The following is a 12,410-nucleotide window of genomic DNA, read 5'->3' as shown; positions in this document are numbered from 1 at the left end:
GGAAGTGAAGAGGGCCAGATGAAGGAACTTTAGACTCAGACATGAAGACTTTAGGGAGCTGGTCCTAGGACTCCTCCCCATACTTCAGACATCACCAAGGCCCAAGGGTACAAAAGTATTGTTTAATAGTCTTTGCCTGCCGGCACTCCGTGAGCTTGAGACACCTCTCTGGTTGGTTCCCCCCACTGGGGCTAGGCTTGGGCCCTACCCTGCCCCCCACCCACCTGGCCTCCTCCAGTTGCCCCTGGGTCCTGGGGCAGGTGTGTCAGAAGCCGCTGTGTTTCCTGCATTCATCCATCCTTGGGTCTGGCCTCCCGTCTCTGATGTCCTCATTCAGCCTCCCGCGGGCCAGGGGTAACTGGCGTGGACCTTGCTCGCTGTGCCAAGATGGCTCTCCAGATGCGGCATACCATCCCTCCCCTGGGGGCACCAGGCTCAATGAGGCTCAGGCAGAAGAAGGCCCTGGGCTCTCTCTCTGGTACCCACTGTCTGCCTGATGCCCCCTCTGTCCCCAAGGGACTTTAGGGTCCCTATAGTTTTCAGAGAGGAACCCAGGCAGGCCTGTAACTAGGGGGGTGGTGTCACGATCTGGCCAGCATGAGGCCGTATGTGTGGGTTATCCCTCAAGGGCCCAGGACATACCTGATGCGTGTGTAGACGAGGTCATCTCTAGTGGCACAGGTCAGTAAGGCATGGAGGGTGAAGCTGTGGTTCAGTAGCTAGTTGTGGACAAAGACACATACACAGAAACAGGGAGGGGTAAAATCAGAGAAAGATGGGTCCAGAGACCCAGGAACTAGCTCTGTTCTACTACCAACATGCTAGGACAGATCACACTCCTTGCTGGGCCTCAGTTTTCTCATCTGTCCAATGGGAGGCATATACAAAGTGCTAATTCAGTATTGAGATTCTCTGCATCAGAGGGAGAAAGTGAGAAGGGCTGAAAGATGGGCATAGTTGGAGTCTTTGGTTGGGGGGGGGTCAGGGACTGCCAATACTCGCCCCCTCACCGTCCGGATGGTGCCTGAATCCACATTCAGTTCCTGTAGCCACCGCACCAGGCCATGGTCCACTGTGAGAGCAGCTGTCGGGGCGAAAGCTGGTGAACCCAAGGACGCCTCTGCCAAGAAGCTGCCTCACACCCACCGTTCGAGCTCTCCAGACTGCTCCCCCTCACCTGCGGGCTCCCCACTGACGCGCTGTAGGGTTAGCTGCACCAGGGCCTGGCACTCCCGTTCCTTCTCAGCCAGGACATCTCGTAGCCTGTTAGAAGGCAGAAGGCAATAGAATGGAGGGGGCGTAGGTAGGGGTGAAGCTCCTGCAGAGGCTATGGGCGAGTCCCAGAAGCTGTACCTATCGGTCTCTGCTCGCAAGAGGCCCAGCTGCACCATCGAAGGTGGGGTTCCCTGCTCGGGTTCCCCTGGGAGTGGGCTCCGCTGGACTGGGGTCTCCTGCTGCTTCTCCTGGGACTCCTCTTCTTTACTGGACTCCTCCGACTTCGGTGGGACTGCCTCCTTCTCCGCCTCTGCCAATCCGAGTGCGGTGAACTCAGGCAGGGCGAGAATGCCCATTTAGGACCCCAGACATCGGCAGAGGATGCGGGGCTCTGGGCACAGGCTAGGCAGTGTCAGCCTGGGAGATATCCATTTGGTTACGCCATCCCCCTGCTTGGCGCCGGTCAAGCCAGGGCCTCGCTGACCACGCCCCTACCTGCCCTATTTGTGTTCGCCACGCCCCCAAGGAGCACATTCTCGCCCTGCAGGCAGGCAGGCAGGCAGGCAGGCAGGCTCCAGTCCCCCACCCACCTGGGGCCAGAACAGCCAAGGCTGCCAGCACAGCGCGGCTGAGCAGCGAGTCCAGCACGAACATCCAGTGTGGGCGGATCTGGCGCCTGTGGAGGATCTGCTTCACCTGGAGCAGGAGGAAGGGTGCGGCTGAGACTGCAGAGCTTCAGACAGAGATGGGGCTTGAGTTGGAAAGGCCTAGAAAGTCTTCTATCGGAGGCAAGTGGGGTGGGCGGGCTTGGGATCAAAGGAGGGGCTGGGAAGCTAGGACTGGGCCGATGTCCCTTTCCCGATGGTTCTATCGGGGAAGACATGGAATCTTGCAACATCAAGTCCTTGTACATTCCCAAGCATGGGGAGCTCACTACCTCTTATCGGGCAGCCCTAACTGAGAAAACTCCCTCACCGCATCTGGGAAGGCGAAGAGCGGTCCTTGCAGAATCTCGGGCCCAAGGCCCTGGGCCTGAAGCTGCCCTTGCAGCTCCTGCAGCTCCTGGGCCAGCTGCCGGCGGTTGGGAGTGTGGATGTGCGCCCTGAGGCAGCGCAGTAGCTGTTCCACATGATTCCTCCCCAGATGGGAACCCTGAGGAGGAAGAGAAGGTCATCAGCGAGTATTCCCGCCTGAGCCGGGGGAGATGCTGGTGGGAGGGTGCAGGGCGCGGTGGGGTGGGCAGCGGAGGGACGGGGGAGGCCTTCAGCGGGAGTCCTGTCGGTGCTCGACCAGCAGGGGGGGGCCGGGGCGAGCCGCCCACCTGTTCCTGCTCCAGGTGCAGACTCTCTGCCAGGGCCTGTAGCTCCTGCTCCAGTACCGTAGCCAACATGGCCCGGCGCTTGCTCTCTTGGTGCAGGAGGCTCAGCCCCGAGCTCTCCTCAGGGGACGCGGGCTCCTCGGCCCCAGGCTCCTCCGGCACCCTGGGTGCAGTGAAGAGCGGCTGTTGGAGGGTGGGCAGCAACACCATCCCGTCACCTCCACCCCAGAGTTTGAATCCTGGCTTTTACTTTTATGCCCACCTCACAGGGACAAAAGAGATGAACTCAGCATTGAGAGGGCACAATAAATATAAGTAAGAGCATGTGGGAGGAGGGCACCAAATGCCAACCTTACAAGTGACCAAAGTGCCCAAGTCCCCAAGGAGGGCTTTTTCTGGAGGGAGCGTACCAGGACAAAACCAGATGAAGCAAACCCGCCCCAGGACCCTGGGTTCTTACCGGAGCTGGCTGGTGTCCCCATAACTGAGCCAGCGCTTGGGGGGACTGGGAGGGTGCTGAGAGGGTGCCTGAGGCCGCGGGAATGTCTGGGACTGGGAGGTCAAGGCAGCTAAAGGAGTGGGGCTGGCGGAAGGGGCGTCTGAGGGAGGGACAAGGCTGTCATCCGGGGCCCCGAGCCCTCTCACCGCCACAGCTCCTCTGCCCTCACCCCAGCGTGCTCACTCCCTCCACCCGCTTGGTACCTGAGGGCCTTAGAGCGTACTGGGGGGAGCCGGGGTTGCGGCTCCTCTTCCCAGGTTGCAGGAAGGGGTCCTCCAGCAGCGCTTGAGCACTGGCTCGGAGGCGTGGGTCCGGCTCAAAAGTTCGGAGGAGGAAGGCTTGAGCCTCGGCTGACAGAGAACTGGGCATTGGTGGGTGCACCTTGTACATGCCCACCTGGGAAGAGGGCAGGGAGGGGACACAAGGGACAAGTTTAGAGGTGTTCAGGGCCCAGTCTGTCCCCACCCCACCTCATAAGCCAGGCCGTGAGGGATCTCACCTGAAACATGGCAGCCTGCGGGCTCCCCAGCTCGTGGAAGGGTGGGCGACCTGTGGCCATCTCGATTACAGTGCAGCCCAATGACCAGATGTCCGCCGCCTTCCCATACCCTCGTGGGCCCTGGTCAATGATTTCTGGGGCCATATACTGTAGGGTCCCTAGGACAGGAGCAGTAGCAATAATGTGCATCTAGGCTTTGTCGCTGTGGGGGTGGCAGGGGGCTCTGTCATCCTCTGGCCACCTGCATTCACCCTGAACTTTAGTATCCAGAACAGTTCCTATCACCTCCCCTGGTCATCAGACACCTATCCTGAGCCTCCTCGCTCATCTCAGGCTCTGTCACGTTCGTGGGCTCCATCACCCACAGTAGGTGCCATGATCTAACCTGGATTGCATCATCCGCTTTGACCTTTGGCCGCATCAACACTTCTGGGCTCCGTTTCAGGGACTAAACTCAATGTCATCAGCTATGCAAGCTCCAGTTCTAGATCCTATCACCTAACCCCTGGCTCAATCACCTGCCCCGGGTTCCATCCCCCATTAGGACTCTAACTCCATGCCCAGGAGAAACAGCATTCCCTGGAACGTCCCAAGAGTTCTCTGCCCCACATCAGCAACCCCATTCACCACCCCACCCCCTGTTACCTGTGAAGGTCTCAGTGCAGGGTGTGATGCCTGCTAGTCGCTTGGAGGTACCGAAGTCGGAAATCTTGAGCAGCCCGCTGAAGGTGTTGATCAGTACATTGTCCCCCTGAGTAGAGTGGACAGTGTGCTCAGCAGACAGCAGGCTGGGCTCCTGGTGCCAGAACTGGACTCTATCCCGAGACCCTGACTCCTGGGACTCCCAGCCTTACCGTGCCTCTGTCAACCTCCTCCCCCTGCCATCCCACTTATCCCCCTCTGGAAGTTAGCTTCAGATCTGAACTTCTTGCCTTCTCTAGGGAACCTTCTTGATGAATTCTCCAGTCCTTTGCAAAGGGTCTGTCCACTTAGTCTAAAATGTCAGCCTCTGTCTGGGGCCATATCTCTGCCTCCCCACTCCCCACCAGGGTGAGCCAGCTACACGCTGACCTTGATATCTCGATGCACGATGCGGTTGTCGTGCAGGTAGCTGAGTCCCTGCAGGATCTGGCGGATGTAGAAACTGATGGTGCTCTCGTTGTCCTGCAGGGGTCCCCACACTGACCGCAGCAAGGAGGACAGGCTGCCTGGGAAGATGAGTCCAAGGTCATAATTGGCACCCACTTACTCCAGCGCACAGCTCTGCTCAAAGGCCAGGCCATGGCCCAGACTCCATCACCCAACTGCACTGCCTCAGCTAATTCTGGGCTACACTACCCACACACGCTAGGGTTCATTTTCCCGGAGGGCTCTCCACCTCTGCTTGGCTCCAGCCCCATGCCCCACAACTCCAGTTCCGTTCCCGTCCCACGCAGGGCAGGAACCTCCAGGCACTTCCTCCATGAAGATCTTGAGGTAGCCGCCCTGACTGACTGAGCCCAGATAGCGCACGATGTTCTTGTGGCGCAGGCGTTTGTGCAGAGCGATCTCTTCATGCAGTGGCTGAGAGAACCTGGGGGCAGGTAGGGAGTAAAGAACAGGCCAGCTTGGGGCAGAGATGCTTACCCAACTCCAGCGCCAGCAAGGCAGGCCCCCAGGATCTGCCCCGCCCACCAGCACCCCCGCCCCTGACCTTCCGCAACTTAATCACCCAGCCCACATGCCCTCCAGACCACAGCCCGCCCTCCGGGTCCCTGCAGTTCTGCGCACAGGCCTGGGCCCACTGGGCTCGTACTCTCGCTTCTGTGAGCCAGCGCACTCGGCTCGACCACTTGGGCATCCGCGTCGCCCCCGCCAGCAGTCCCGCCCACAGGACCCTCTCAACTCGCGGTCCCGCCCATTTGACCCGCCCACATGGTCCCCCAGCCCCCCACCCCGAGCCCTGAGCCCCGCCCGCGTGGCCTCAGGTCCCAAACCTGCTGTCCCGCTCCGGGATCTCCTTGATGGCGATGCGCACCCGCGTGCGCCGATCGCGGCCGGCGTACACCACCCCGTAGGTGCCCTTGCCCAGCACCAGCCGCTCTCCCGACTCCGTGTACTCATAATCAAACTGGGGGGCGGGTGACATGCGAGGTTCAGCTGGGCCCTCAGCCCTTCCCCCTCCTCAAGCTCCCAGCAACCCCTTCCTCACCTCCAATACCTCCCCTCCGCCCTCCGCCTCCTCTGCGGCCGCCGTGGAGTCCGGATTCTTCACCAAGGCCTGGATCAGCCCGCAGAACCTGAGGACGGAGATCAGACTGATGGGAGGGGCACCTTGGGCGGAAACTGTCCCCTTTGCCGAAGAGCACCCAGGGAACATGTCCCTTCCTTTCCCTCAATACCCCGGGCACCCTTGCCCTCAGAGCACCCCGACGCCGAAGGGCTGCGCGCACCACTGACAGTGCCCTCCGCTGGGGAAGCACAGCTGGACGTCCTGAGCCGGGGGAAGCGCGTAGAGGAAGCAGCAGCGCTCGTCTCGCTTCGACACGCTGGAAGGGATGAAGAACCCCAGTGAGCCGGGCAGCCCAGCAGCGCCGCCCCCGCCCCCGTCCGACCTCCCCCAGGTCTCCCCTCTCACCTGACACCGCTGATGGAGGCCACCGGGAAGGTCCAGCTGGAGGGAACGTCCTGTGAGAAGAAAAAGGTCCGAGAGGGATGTGGGGACCGGGAGAGGGGTCTGGGGATGGGGGAAAGGCTGGAGAGAAGGGGTGCATAGATGTGAATGGGGGTGACTCACCGGCGATACCACCTGCTTACCGGGCTCCAGCAGGCTCACTGTCACTGCGCTCACCGGGTTGGTACCCTGAGCCTCCAGCCTGGCCGGTAGCAGCACCTTATTCATCTCCAGGACCAGCACCTGCAGATGACAGGGGAGAGGGGTTGGTCAAAAGGGACCTGCCCCTCTCCCAGGTCCCACACCCCACGGGCCTCACCAAGCACTGCTCCCCTTGGGGAGAAGTCATCTTGAGTGGCTGGCAGGACTGTAGCAAAAAGTGGAGCCAGAAGTGGGCGTGGTGTGGGGTTTCTCCAGGAGGCTCTAGTGTGGGTCTGAAGTGCTGGTACAGCAGGAAGGTTTCCATCACAGACACCAGGTACCTGCAGACACAACCTTGCCCTCAGCTCAGCCCAGGCACCAGCTAGCACTGCCAGGGGAGTAGACTGGCTTGGATGCAGCCAGAATGTGGCCATTGGGTGCCATGGGCACTGGTCTGAAAGAGGTTCGGACTAGAAGCCAGTGGATATAGGTGCAGAAGCTGACAGACCAGGCCAGCCCAGGACCACCACAGAAGGGGCCACCTACCATATGGGGGCATTGAGCTTGTACAGCTGCTCTGCAGCCAGTGCCACCTGGGTGAGGTCATTGACAAGGATCTGAGCTCCCAGGTAGAAGCCAACATCCCAGTAATACTGCATCTTCTCCACACAGCCTTTTCGGGCCAGCAGGCAGCCCAGCTTCATGCCTGGGAGGGAGGGGCATGGGTTGTATTGAATGTGATTACAACTTTGGGCAAAGCCCAGGTGTAGACCACAAAATTCATGTGGGCAGGAACATAGAAATGGCTAAAAACTTAGGTGTGGCCAGATCTCAGGTGGGAGTAGGAGCTCAGGCACAGGTAAGGGTTTGGGAACAAGTGTACGTGGAATTCAGTGTGTAAGGAACACAGGTGTGAGCTTAGGAACAGTTGTGGGCTCAAGGGCTCACGAGGGCCCAGGACTGGGGTGGGTTCAGGCAGAACAGGTCCAAAAGGGGATGTGGTCGGCCTCAGCTCCAGCCCAGTGTCTTCTCTCCCTGCCCTCTCCCCAGGCCCCTCTGAGCTCCTGTGGGTAGGGGATAGGGGTGCAGGATTGGGGTTCACCTATGAACCGGAGCTCCTTGGAGTCCTCAAAGCGCTGCCCAGCGGCAATGAGAAGCACAGCTGCATTGATGCCCGAGTGGAGGCTGGGCTCCACATCAAAAGCCTTGCGATACCTGGGGTAAGGGTGGGGGGACACGGGGCTGGACTGATGCCCACAGCCTCATTCCTCATCCCTCTAGCTCAGCCCACTGTCCACTCGTTTGGGCCCCTTACCAGTGATAGGCCTGCTCCCGGTGCCCAGCATCCTGGAAGCCAGAGCTGAAGAACATGTCCTTATAGATACGGCCACACATGCAATATAGGTCAGGTGCCACTGAGCCCTCAAACTGTACCAGCGGCAGCAGCACAGCCAGCGCCTTCTCCCGGTCCCCAGGCCTGTTCCTCCTAGGGGAAGGGGAAGACGGCTGGGAGCCCACTTGATGGCCCTGCCTCCACTCTCTGTCTAGGAACCCCCAGACCCTAAACAGCAGGGACCCTTCCAAGGGCCTGACAATCATGAACCCAGAATAGCAGTGACTCTGGTCAGCTCTGATCTTTCTAGAGGCAGCGATCCCAGATGGAAGTGATTTCTAGCTGCAGTGACTCTGAGAAGCAGTGACCTTGGATAGCTGTGACCACTCCAAGGGCAGCGCCACCACCCCACCCCACTCTGGGCAGCAAGAACAGAACAATAGGGACCATTTGACGTCAGTGTGACCTTGGTCAGCAAATTCCCTGAACAGCAGTGATTGCAGACAGCAATGACTTCGCACAGCAGAGACCCGTGTCCCCACATGCTACGACCTGAGCCTTGCTCTGCTACCCACCGGTTGAGGGCAAATGTGTAGTGGAAGCAGACATTGTGCTGCTCGGCCACGTCACAGGTGGGCAAGGCCTGCAGTGTCTCCACCAGCTCAATGATGGCTGAGTAGTCCTGCAGGAGGGAATAGCATGCCCTGGCCTGTTGGCCTCTGGTGGGCCCCATCGGCCCACAGACCCTGAGGTAAACCTTGAGCTGGGGTCCCCTCCCACCCCGACACCCCATCTTCCCACCCACCATCCTCTGCACACCTCCTTCAGGCCCAGCAGGTAGTGTAGGCACCACACCTTACACGGAGAACCCACTGTGTGCCCCAGCCTCCCAGCTGCCCTGGGAGACAAGATCGTCCCCTATTACAGACGAGGAAACCGAGGCTCAGAGACGTCAGATAATTTGTTCAAAGCCACCGGTGAGCAAGTGAGTCCAGGAGCTGGACTCGGGCTTGTCCGACACTGAATGCCGCTGCCCCCACTGCCCGCCTCTCTGAGCACCACACACCTGCACATCACGGTAGGAGAGCAGCAGGTTGATGATGATGTCAGGGCTGAGCAGCTCTACGCTGTCCAGTCTCCGCTGCAGGCGAGCCAGCTCCTGCCGCAGCTGCTGCCCGCTGAACCGCTCCCGCGCCTGCCGGATGTCCCGCCGAATGGTCTCCCGGAAATAGCCACTAACGTCCACGGCAGGGGAGCGGGGGAGAGAGAATGGCCAGGCTCGCCCCTCAGCCCCAGCCCCCTGTACCCTCACCAGCCTCCTCCTGGTGCACCTGCTGAGGGCCCCCATTACCAGGAGTCCGTGGGCGTGGTCTCCAGCAGGCGGGCAAGCCGGCCCACCAGGGGTGTGAGCAGCACCTCGGTGCCCACCCCAACCTGTACCAGGCCGTCAGCCAGGCCCCTCAGGAGGCCCGCATCTCCACATAGCACCCGACCAGTGGCTGTCACCACATAGGGGATCAGCGTGTAGCTGCCAACGCAATCCTGGTGGGAGGGAGGTGGGAATCAGTGGAGGTCAGAGGTCAGTACCAGGTTAGAGAGGGGCAGTGAGGGGGTCAGAGGTCAGCACCAGTGGGGACTAAAATAGCAGGGAAGGGGCACACTTCATGAAGGAAGACCACAGGGAACAAAGGGTCACATGGATGTCAGGGGGCACTAGGGAGGTCAGAGAGGAATGAGGAGGCCAGGAAAGATAGTAGAGGTCAGAGGTCATAATGGAGGTCAAAGGGCACATTGGAGTAGGGGTGGTTTCTGGTCACCGAGTTCTTCTGGAAAATGTCCTCCTGCAGGGGACAGACATTCAGATACTGGTGTTCTGAGTAAGGCCACCCCAGCTTTGTGCCGGCCCCCACCAGCCCGCTGGCCACCTACCCGCAGGGCCTGCAGGTCAGGGAGGTCGGCCTGGGAGCAGAGGAGCACGTTGTTGGTCATGCTGAAGCTCTCCCGCACACCCAGGTGGTAGAACAGGGAGGGCTGCGCCAGGGAGCTGCTCACCTCCAGCACCACCACATCTGCGGGCACACGGGTGGGGGCCCTGAGCCCTGAAGCCCAGCTTGTGGGGAAGTAGCCTGGGGATCCATCCTGGCTCAGCCTGCCTTCCCATTGTGACTCCAGCAGGGTCCAGTTTTGCTCTGGACCTCAGTTTCCCTCAGTTTGCCCTGTGCGTGTACAAACACTGTGCCTCTGTGTGTGTGTGTGTGTGTGTGTGTGTGTGTGCAGCTTGCTGTGTCTGTATCTCTGTGTGTGATACTGTCTGCGACAGTTTATGTGAATCAAGATATGTACAATTTGTGAGTCTGTGACTCTGTGTGTCTCTGTCCTCAAGGTCGAGTCAGCTTTCATTTTTAGGCTGAGGTTTTATGGACATCCTGTAAGTACGGTTCCTGGACTCTTGGATGAACAAATAAGTATCGGGGGCGGGGCGTCCGGGATGGCGAGAGGGCGGGGTGACCCGCGCGGGAATAGCCGCCCCCGGACGACCCTGCTCCGCCTCCAGCCCCCCCACCCAGGCTCGGCGCATTCTCTCGGAACTACTGGGGTCTCATTACCCAAGCTCCCTCGCCTAGAATCCAGTGCAGTTGGGCAGTTGGTCCCCTTCACTTCTCTTTCTGCCTCTCCAGCCGGATCCTCGGAAGTAGTATGCTAGGACCCCTGAATTCCAGGCCCACATGTTACGACTCCTTTCCCTAGTCCAAGTTCCACCTCCCAGGATTCTCCGTCATGAGATCCGTGCGAGATCATCCCGAGGCTGAGTTCTCCAATCCCACTCGTGAGATACCACACCCTGCCCCGCTCCCAGCCTCTCCCTAGGCACGGTGACGACTCCAGAGTGCTTAAGCTCCAACCCTGAACCACGAGCCAGGCCTGGATCCGCTAAATCCCTGCCCGAGTCCGGACGTGCTCCAGATCCCCTAAACTCCACTTTTATCACGGCCCCGCCTCGAGCCCCTAGACTTTAGCTCACTTTGTGCCCGCATAGCCCCCTACACCCCACACCTCGGGATCTCCCGGGAGTCGCCAAGCCACGCCCCTTCGGCTCCTCCCCAGACCCTAAGCCCCGCCCCAGCGCCCCGCCCCGCCCCCAGGAGCGCTCACCCGCGTTGTAGAAGGAATCGAGCGCTGAGGTGTCTCCCAGCGCCAGGGTCCCAAAAGGCAGGCTGCGCAGCTGAGGTCGTGGCCGCGGTCCGGGGAGCTGCGCGCAGGCCTCACGCAGGCAGCGCAGAGGCAGCGGCTCCGCCTCGGCTCCAGTCTCGGGTTCCGCCAAGGGCTGCGGCTCCCGGGTCAACACGTAGACCACGCTAAGCGGCCGGCTTCTCGCGCAGCCCCGGCCCGGGGACGCCGCGAGCGGCCGGCCCCGGCTCAGCGCCTCGGCCAGCGGGTCCTGCCAGCAGCTGCCGGCGCGCTCCGCGGCTCCGGACCTCAGGCACTGCCCCGCCATGCGGGGGCGCTCGGGCGTCGGGCGCCGGGCTTTGGGCACCCGGGGCGGGACAGGAGCCAGAGACAACAGATACCGGGATCTCGGGATCGGGAATCAGGTCAGGATCGGGAATCTCCTACGGGATCTGAAGATCTGGAGATCTGGAGATCCGGAGTCCGGCCGGAGGTCCCGTTTGGGAATCTGGTGTCCAGGGCGAAATCCGGCCTCTGACTTGTAAGGTCCTGAGGATCTGAAATCGGGGATTGGGGTCCAGGGAATCTTGGGCATCCGGTGATCCGCGACTCAGAGTCACGTGGGGGAGTCCCGAGAATCGGTCAGGCAGTGCTCACCACCCGGATTCCGCAGGAGAGCGCCGGCAGTCGCTCTCTCCTGCCCTCACATGTATACAGGCCGGGCCCAGCCCTTTCCTGGACGACAAGGGAAAGCTCCACCCTCGGCCCTGGGGCAGCACCGCTCCCTAGCGCCCTGGGACAGCACCGCTCCCTAGCGCCCTGGGACTCGGCCTCTTCCCTCCCTCCTCTCCCGCCTCTGAGACAGGCCGCTTCCGGAACAGCCTGTGTCCCTGTGCACGCCAACCACTGTGGACTGCTCACAGCAGGCACTCGTAAGATGTGTACCCAGGGGACTTCTCTGGTGGTCCAGTGGCTGAGACTCCGCACTCCCAATGTAGGGGGCCCAGGTTTGATCCCTGGTCGGGGAACGAGATCCCACATGCCACAACTAAGAGTTCGCATGCCACAACTAAAAGATCCCACATGCCGCAAAGAAGAGTTAAATAAATAAATATATATATATAAATATATAAAAATAGATAAGTAAATAAATATATATATAAATAAATAAATACACACACACACACACACACACACACACACACGTGTGTGTGTGTGTGTGTGTGTGCCCAGGCCAGGGCTAAGGAAGGCAGAGGCAGGAATTGCAGATTGCAGGCCCTGCCCCCTGCGGGGTCTGTTGAAAGAAAGGATCTCCAGAGACATTAGTGTGTGTAGAACACAGCGTAGAGTGCCATGAAGAGTGCCTGTCCTCCGGGTCCCTGCTGTGCAGGCTGGGAGGGACTAGAGACTGGGGGAAGCCTGGTCCTCAGCCTGCCAGGAGCATGGGACTTGGCATCTGAGCCCGGTCCTTTGCACTTTTGCCAGGGGGCTGCTTTTCCCGTAACCCAATCTGCCGTGGAGCCCTTCTGATCTATGACCTCCACCCAGAACATGACCATGGAACCTGAGAAGAATCCCCATGCA

General features: G+C 60.4%; 1 protein-coding gene across 8 annotated transcripts; it reads right to left on the bottom strand.

Moving 5' to 3' along the window:
* Positions 1 to 121: 121 nt before the first annotated feature.
* MAP3K6 (mitogen-activated protein kinase kinase kinase 6) lies at positions 122 to 11,591 on the bottom strand. 8 transcript variants are annotated; one of them, XM_060140917.1, is made up of 29 exons: positions 10,812 to 11,591; positions 9,588 to 9,727; positions 9,476 to 9,499; positions 9,010 to 9,200; positions 8,725 to 8,893; positions 8,234 to 8,367; positions 7,641 to 7,811; positions 7,428 to 7,540; positions 6,872 to 7,031; positions 6,504 to 6,666; positions 6,308 to 6,427; positions 6,149 to 6,198; positions 5,964 to 6,059; positions 5,732 to 5,810; positions 5,508 to 5,641; positions 4,910 to 5,104; positions 4,603 to 4,735; positions 4,177 to 4,282; positions 3,532 to 3,689; positions 3,236 to 3,428; positions 2,994 to 3,132; positions 2,537 to 2,696; positions 2,191 to 2,367; positions 1,806 to 1,911; positions 1,354 to 1,525; positions 1,178 to 1,263; positions 1,011 to 1,084; positions 643 to 719; positions 122 to 420 (listed from the first exon to the last, which is right to left on the bottom strand). In XM_060140917.1, exons 1-29 carry the CDS (start codon positions 11,152 to 11,154, stop codon positions 330 to 332), a joined length of 3,954 nt encoding a protein of 1,317 aa, XP_059996900.1. In that variant the 5' UTR covers positions 11,155 to 11,591; the 3' UTR covers positions 122 to 329. The 8 variants fall into 8 exon arrangements, with proteins under 8 accessions (XP_059996900.1, XP_059996905.1, XP_059996899.1 ...); XM_060140922.1 differs by having other exon boundaries at positions 5,723 to 5,810; positions 7,641 to 7,685; positions 10,812 to 11,590; XM_060140916.1 differs by having other exon boundaries at positions 5,723 to 5,810; positions 10,812 to 11,589.
* Positions 11,592 to 12,410: the final 819 nt, after the last annotated feature.

The sequence above is a fragment of the Lagenorhynchus albirostris genome, chromosome 2, assembly GCF_949774975.1.
Source record: "Lagenorhynchus albirostris chromosome 2, mLagAlb1.1, whole genome shotgun sequence".
Taxonomy (NCBI): Eukaryota; Metazoa; Chordata; class Mammalia; order Artiodactyla; family Delphinidae; genus Lagenorhynchus; species Lagenorhynchus albirostris.
This window is presented reverse-complemented; position numbering and strand designations above follow the sequence as displayed.

Excerpts from the sequence above, each read along its gene's own strand:
- MAP3K6 (XM_060140916.1), bottom strand. The coding sequence starts at position 11,154 with ATGGCGGGGCAGTGCCTGAGGTCCGGAGCCGCGGAGCGCGCCGGCAGC. Across the intron at positions 4,736-4,909 it reads GGGGCTGGAGCCAAGCAGAG|CCTGTCCTCCTTGCTGCGGT; the intron begins GTGGAGAGCCCT and ends CTTCCCAGGCAG. Across the intron at positions 1,264-1,353 it reads TTGCGAGCAGAGACCGATAG|GCTACGAGATGTCCTGGCTG; the intron begins GTACAGCTTCTG and ends GCCTTCTAACAG.